This window comes from Coptis chinensis, chromosome 9 (genome assembly GCF_015680905.1).
Source record: "Coptis chinensis isolate HL-2020 chromosome 9, ASM1568090v1, whole genome shotgun sequence".
Classification (NCBI taxonomy): Eukaryota; Viridiplantae; Streptophyta; class Magnoliopsida; order Ranunculales; family Ranunculaceae; genus Coptis; species Coptis chinensis.
Window position 1 is genome coordinate 66509276 of NC_141464.1, and position 7223 is coordinate 66516498.

A 7223-nucleotide genomic window follows, 5' to 3' on the forward strand; every position below is an offset into this window, starting at 1 on the left:
AGGATACTGCCTTGCTATTTTGTTGTTTGAGTCCCTGCATGCATTTAGTTGTCTAGTTCAAGTTCAGGATTGTGTACCGTTTGTCGGGGTTTCCCCATTCGTGCACAACCGGAGTCAGGGTCATTGGGTTGTCAATAATTTTTGTGTCAGCAGCATGGATTTGGGTTCTGTTTTTCGAAAGGATGGTGGGGGGAGGGGTTGATGAAATACTTTCTTCCATCTGCTATCTTGGTAGAAATTTTTCGAAGAAGTTGGTTGAAGATATAAATGTGTTCGGAGGAATGGGTGGAACATTGGAGATTTGGAGGTCTGCTTGAGGGTCATGTATGCTGACAAAGCCATGATTGCCTTTTCATACATGAAAGTACATACTGGTTCTATGCATTACATCATGCCATTACACAGATATGAACATATGATAGTCAGTTGATCGATGTCCTGGGTTGGAGTAGATAACACCTAAGAGTTTGTTGGATGAGGAGGCTGAGCGAAATTATATCAAATGGTAAGCAAATTACTCATTGAGTTGTTGTCATTGTTATGGTTATTCTCATGTTACCATCTGTTTTCACCAGGGAAAAATTTGCTGTTAGTCATAGCATTACATGGCAAAATACCATTTCTGCCAATCGAGTTGAAATTGAAGGAGCAACAGCTTCGCGCAGTTTCTGGTTTGTTGTGTTGTTCATTTTAATTTCCGTCCTTGCTATTAGCATTTTGTTTTCTGCAGACGAGCTGTAATGAGCTCTTCTTGTTATATTTCCATCAAACCGTTAGGATGTTCGACCATTCTTTCCCACAGGTACACCAGCAGACTGCACTGCTTTGGGAATCTCTAAAACCATCTTTCCTGAAATTCCTGACCTGGTAGTTCTCAAAACTCATTTTCCTAGACGATGTTACGAACATTCTTTCATTTTTATTAGGAGTTTTTTTTTTTTTTTTTTTTTTTTTTTTTTTTTTCTGATTAATTAATGTTAGCATTGTCCAGTATGTCAGTATCAAACTAGCATATTCGTTTTGGAAAGAGAACTGATATTGTTTGTGTTATGTTCTTATTGATTGGCATTTATTAGATTTTTCTATTGTTGAACAGTCAATTAGTTCGGCTAATTTGGTTTGATCTGCAAAAATTTCTCTGTAAATTTTTTTGCCACTCTAATAGTGAAGATGTTGTACTATATTGAACTATAAAGAAATCGAGCTACAATACAAGTTTTCTTCATATGTTTAAATCCATATATAATTCTCTCTGTTCTGCTTTATGTAGATTTGAAAGTATTGTGTATTCTCTCGGTTGTTTATAATTATGCTAAAACATTTTTTTTCAGTTTTGTTAGTAATCTTTGTTGTAGTTACGAAAAGAGTATATTGTAAATAGTATACGTTTGATTATTTATTTCAGCATCTTCTACCTAATAGTGTTGTGGATGCTTGGTTTTAGTGTTCTCTCCTTTTTAACGTACGTATGATATTGGGTCTATCTATTGTCATTGGTTCTGGATTAAGAATTTAAGATGAAACTCACTGTACAACTTATGTCCTATTCCCTTCTGATTTAAGGGGACATCTACTTTTGCAGAGTTTGATAGTAAATAATTTGTATTTTGGGGAAGGATCAGATGCCACGGGTCCCAACCAAAATGCTGACTGTGAACTGTTCTTTGAAGATGAGCGTGTACAACCCTGCATCATTTTTTGGCATTCATGTCAGCTCCACACCCGTCAATCTCATCTACTCGGAGATTACAGTTGCAACTGGCGCGGTAACTATCTTTTCTCCTTCTTAGTTGTTGCAAACACAATTTCAATCTGTTTGTGAAAAGTGCAAACAGATTTTGAGCCTTGATGTGATGACACACACATGAACTAAGACTAATTTGTCTCAATCGTCTAACTTGTATGCTGCATTGGTATGATTATTCCATGACTTTATTCTTGTTTGTCTCTTGGCACAAATGAAACTTCAATCTTTCAAGTTTTAGAAAGAAAAATTCCTTGTAACCACTAGCCACCCAATGTGGCTCTGACGTTGTGTTTAGGATCTTTTATAATTTAGTTTTCTACCAAAAATTCGTTCATGTACCCCTTCTGTGCAGGGTATTGGGGAAGACTGGTTTGGTGAGTTTGTTATTGTTTTTTGAGTTGTTTGTTATTGTTTCCATCTACAGAAGAGTCGTTGTTTCCGCTTTGTGCTTACCCCTAATTAGCATCGAGAAAATGTAACGATCTAAAAATATTGTTATTTTATTTTTGCTATTATTATTATTATTAATAATAATTTGGTTTAATAGATAAGCTGGAGTGTGAAAGCTATTTGAAGGAAGACTACTGGAACTGGAAGGATCCGATATCTAAATCATCTTCCCTCATGATTCAAGAGTAATTTCAGAGAAGGTATATAATAAACAAACAAACAAGCAAGCCCCCTTTGTTTATATTAGTTGTTTGGTTTTATATATAGTTTATTGAAAATGGGAAATGATTTTAGGTACTCAAGCTGCTCCCAGGAGTAAGGGAGCTGCTGCTTCTTCTTAATTGATTGAACGTGGCGATATGTGGTATTGTTTTTGTAGTTGTTTTAGAATCGAGGGGAATGAATTTTATGTCTGTTTTGAGAAATGAATGACTTGATGTTTTGAGAAATGAATGACTTGATGTTTTGAGAATTTTATGTTGAATATGCTTGTTCAATTAATTGGTTTAGTTGGTCTCGCTACAAAATATGAGAAATTATTATTTTTTTATTAGCAACCCATCAGCAATGGTTTATAACCGTTACAAACGAATTTTAAATTATTTTTTGTAAATTAACTAACAACTTTGCAACGGTTACAAACCGTTGGTAAAAATTTGAACAAATTACCAACGCTTAAAAAGCGTTGCAAAGGTTTTAAATGTGTACGGAATAGTTCTGTTTGCAACGCTTTTTAAGCGTTGGAAATTTCTGTTTGCAACGCTTTTTAAGCGTTGCAAATATTTCCAACACTTTACCGACGCCATATTTGCAACGCTTAAAAAGCGTTGCGAAAATTATTAGCAACGCTTTTTTGCCGTTGCAAATAGCCTGTTATGGTGTAGTGAATTCTCTGGCTGTGAATGCTACCGTCCCCTCAAAACTACAAAAAAAATTGGCGGAAGTGTTCTACGGTAAGATTGTTGTTGGTCTTGAAAGGGAGTTTGAGTTATCTATCTACTAATTAAAAAAGCGGTCATTAGATGCTTGCGGTGGAACATGCAAAAAATTTCTACTTGCCATTACGATGGAGGGACTTGGATAGTGTATGTTCTTGGGTGGAGTATCATACTATTCTCCGGTGATCGTCTTATGATTCCTTTGTACTTTGGCGGTGGTCTATGCTCTATTTGCAAAAAGAGTAGATTGAATGCTTTTCGGGGGATCATCGCGGACACATTGTTGATATTCTCCGGGTTTCAAATATTGGCATGATTATGTCGAGGAGATATTTTATCGATGCATTTTGGAGAGTTGGAGTACAAGTGAAGAAGGAGGCTCCTGTCAATTTTCTCACTGATCCGAATGAAGGTAGATCGACGTTTCAGCTTGCAGATGTATTGATCTATAGTTGGTCTAAGGGGAAGCATGCATGTGTTGATATAACTGGAGCATCTCTGTTAGTAGGGATTGGGAATGGAGTCTTTAAGGTGGGAGAAACTTGACTAATAGAAAAATGACAAAGGAAAATTGAGAATTACGAGGATGCTTGTATGGCTAACCAAAGATTGTTTCATTCCGTTCAATTTCAACACTTTCGGGTTTCTTGGCACAATAGTCCGGTTGAGCTCCTTAAGAAGTTGTAAAAGTTATGGACAAGAATAACATAATAATAGGCTGATTCTAACCATAGTCGCAAAAAATATATGATTTTTCAAAAAAAAAAGTAAAAAGTCTCGAATTGATAGGTTACCAAATTTCAAAATGAATAAACAAATAAAAGCGGTAAAATTATCCTAATTCTCGATGTTTACCGATTTTTAAAGATATTTTTAAATTTTTTATGATGGATAGCTTTCTATTAATTTTTAATATTTTATTTTCTAAATTGCAATTATTTGGAGGATATCTTAAGATATAACAAGACTTTATATATATATATATATATATATATATATATATATATATATATATATATATATATATATATATATATATATATATATTTGTAAATTTTGAATTTGATATATGCTCAAGTAACCCTGACATGATTCACACGCACTGCATACTACTTTATGTTTTAATTATTTATGGTTTTTCTGATTTTTTTAACAAATTTGTACGAATTAACTATTTCTTCTTTGTCAATTTGATGCCGAATTTCAAATTTGTGACTACGGTTCTAAAGAGGTTGTATTTAGGAGGATAGGATTTGTCATTCAGAAAGGACTTGCAACGCAGCTTGTTGCACGTCTGTCTTAATCATTTGTAAAACTCGTTATCATTATTAATAAAATTTCCACTTGAAAAAAAAAATCCACTCGAAATTCATTGCGAGTGCTCCGCTTACCCCACTTCTTAAGCCGGATAATAGTGTTCGTCCTATAGCTGTGGGGATAATTTGACATCGTTTGGTCTCCAAGATTGTAATGAAAAGAGTTTCCAAAGATGTGGTAGGATACTTACAGGATATTCAGAAAGGACTTGCGGTACAGCTTGTTGCACGCTTGTTTTAATTATATTTGTAGAACTTCGTTATCATTATAAATAAAATTTTACTTGAAAAAAAAAAAAAAAAAAAAAAATATATATATATATATATATATATATATATATATATATATATATATATATATATAAAATAGCACTGTCACAACTCACAGGATCGTGTAAGATTGAATTGATCATGTTTTAATTTAGATTTGGAACTGGCGGTAGCAAGTTTTAGAAGTGGATCACAACTTAACAAGGCCTGCTTTCCATTGGGCCTGCATCCAAGTATCCAACGATTGGAAAACTGCTAGCCCGAAGCCCCGAACTAACCAAGCTCGAGTTGCTAGGTTTGTTAACCTTACCCTGCAGTAATTTTGTGACTCTGATCGATCAGAAGAGAGAAGACGGCAAGATGAACTGAAGCACACAATACTCAAACTCTCAAAGTTATAACATGCAGCGAACACACTAAGGACAACACTTCAAGTGTGAAAACTGCTTAGCGTATATCATTCCCAGTCATTCTTCACACATGATGTACTCACATAATTCACAACAACCATTGATCTAAAATATTCTGTTGGCCATGAAAAGTGGGATTCATGTAAAAGGCAAAACAGTTGAAAGATAATATACCTGTACCTTTGATATTATCTGTCAATCGTTAGAGCTGGTGATACCCTACTTTCCTTGTCCCCCATGAAAGGAATCCAAGTAAAGAAGGTGAAATGAAAGCAAATAATGAGAACTGTAGAGACAAAAGAAGCTTTTCCTTCTTTTTTCACAGCTCACTTATAGTTTGATTATATTTAGACTATTGTGCCATACTATACACTCTACCACTTTATTCTGATTCTTCCTTCTTTATTAGGAGTTAAATGAAGATCGGAACATACTATTCATCATTTCATCCCACACCAAATACTCTCCTAATCCATCTCTTCCCTTGTTCACCCCCCTCTCCTAGGTACTGTTCTTCATCTCTATAACCATCTTGAGAGCTACCAGCAACAGAAAATGAGTAAAGGAATTTCATGTTTTATTTGCATTCTTATTATTGTAATGGATATAATAGCCGGGATACTAGGCATTGAAGCCGAAATCGCCCAAAACAAGGTATATATATATCCACTTTTTTTCTATTATTTGGCAGAAATTATGCATCACATACATAAATTGTAAACAATAGTTTTATTAGCTACAAGGATACTCAAATTGGTTTTCATGCATGTTGCAGGTGAAACATTTAAGACTATGGATCTTTGAGTGCAGAGATCCCAGTCAACAAGCTTTCAATCTAGGCTTAGCAGCAGCTTTTCTTTTGGGCCTAGCCCATGTTATGGCTAATTTGCTTGGTGGATTTGTTTGTATATGTTCCAAGGACGAACTAGGTAAATCAACAGCTAACAAGCAGTTAGCAGCAGCTTGCCTCATTCTCTCATGGTATGATGGTACTATACTACTATGTGTCATAGATTTATTATTAACAAAATTTGTTATGCCAACAAAAAGTGGTTTCTTGGATCATTCAGACTTCATATATCTTTTCCTGAGACAGTAAATTTTATATGTGGGTAGAAGTTGTTGAGAGGAATTGTCCCAAAGCCTTAACATACAATATTTTGTCACATTCTTTGCAAATAAAAAATTCACTTCGTAGTACAGTGCTTAAAAATCTGTTAATAAAAGGTCAACTCCATCTTCCAGAGTAGGGATTAGCTGGTCCAAGTACTGTTCAGTCCTTAATTTTGGCACTATAGAGGTCTGCCCCGATGAACAAAATATGGACTATTGAGTTTGTTTATTTTCCTCGTCTCAGTATACCAGTGACTAAACTTCATCTTATAAATGCTATATTTTCGATGATTAGGATCATATTGGCGGTTTCATTTTCAATGCTAATCATAGGAACTTTGGCAAATTCAAAGTCGAAAGGAACTTGTGGGATCTCTCATAACCGATTTCTCTCAATCGGAGGAATTTTATGCTTTGTTCATGGACTATTTTGTGTCTCGTATTACGTTTCTGCCAATGCAACCATTGAAGAAGAGAAAAAACCAGATCACCGCGGCAATGCAGTTGTACAAATGACAGAAAGAGGAAATCACCCTGATCATCCGTAAAATTTTCTTTTCAACTTTGTGCTGTTTTCTCCCTGTACTATTCAAGCAAATAGTGTAACATAATTTGCTGAACTTTTGTGCAATGACTAGTGGGCTCCAAGTGGGAGATCGATTTTTTAACTGACATGTTTGTGTTATTGATTGACTATGAACCAATGATTTAAATTTTTCGGTCAGGTCATTGTTTCGGTGACCACAGAAATTTTCACGAAAAGTAAGAGAAAAATTGCAAATACATTAGCAAAAATAATAAATATGGGCAGCAACTATACTTTCAAATTTAAATGTCCACATACCAAAAATGACCAAAATAAACAACTCTGTATTTCAAAATTAATAATCCTCTCAAATTATATCTCACTAATCAAATGCTCCACATCTTACTAATCAAAATGGAGGGAGAAGAGAAAAAAAACTTAGGTGAAATTAGA

The 7223-nt window shown here is 34.6% G+C and overlaps 2 protein-coding genes across 5 annotated transcripts; both read left to right on the plus strand.

Annotated features, from left to right (window-relative positions):
• Positions 1-5: 5 nt before the first annotated feature.
• Positions 6-2669, plus strand: LOC147477470 (uncharacterized). 4 transcript variants are annotated; one of them, XR_015208468.1, is made up of 7 exons: positions 6-505; positions 576-671; positions 803-867; positions 1583-1766; positions 2172-2222; positions 2295-2397; positions 2492-2669. XR_015208468.1 is itself a non-coding variant. In XM_086583637.1 (6 exons), exons 1-5 carry the CDS (start codon positions 475-477, stop codon positions 2384-2386), a joined length of 468 nt encoding a protein of 155 aa, XP_086439763.1. In that variant the 5' UTR covers positions 6-474; the 3' UTR covers positions 2387-2397; positions 2492-2669. The 4 variants fall into 4 exon arrangements, 2 of the variants coding, with proteins under 2 accessions (XP_086439763.1, XP_086439762.1); XM_086583637.1 differs by lacking the exon at positions 2172-2222; XR_015208469.1 differs by lacking the exons at positions 2295-2397; positions 2492-2669 and having other exon boundaries at positions 2100-2246.
• A 2830-nt stretch (positions 2670-5499) lies between these two features.
• Positions 5500-6933, plus strand: LOC147477471 (transmembrane protein, putative (DUF1218)). The gene is made up of 3 exons (XM_086583005.1): positions 5500-5785; positions 5907-6112; positions 6540-6933. Exons 1-3 carry the CDS (start codon positions 5687-5689, stop codon positions 6790-6792), a joined length of 558 nt encoding a protein of 185 aa, XP_086439131.1. The 5' UTR covers positions 5500-5686; the 3' UTR covers positions 6793-6933.
• Positions 6934-7223: the final 290 nt, after the last annotated feature.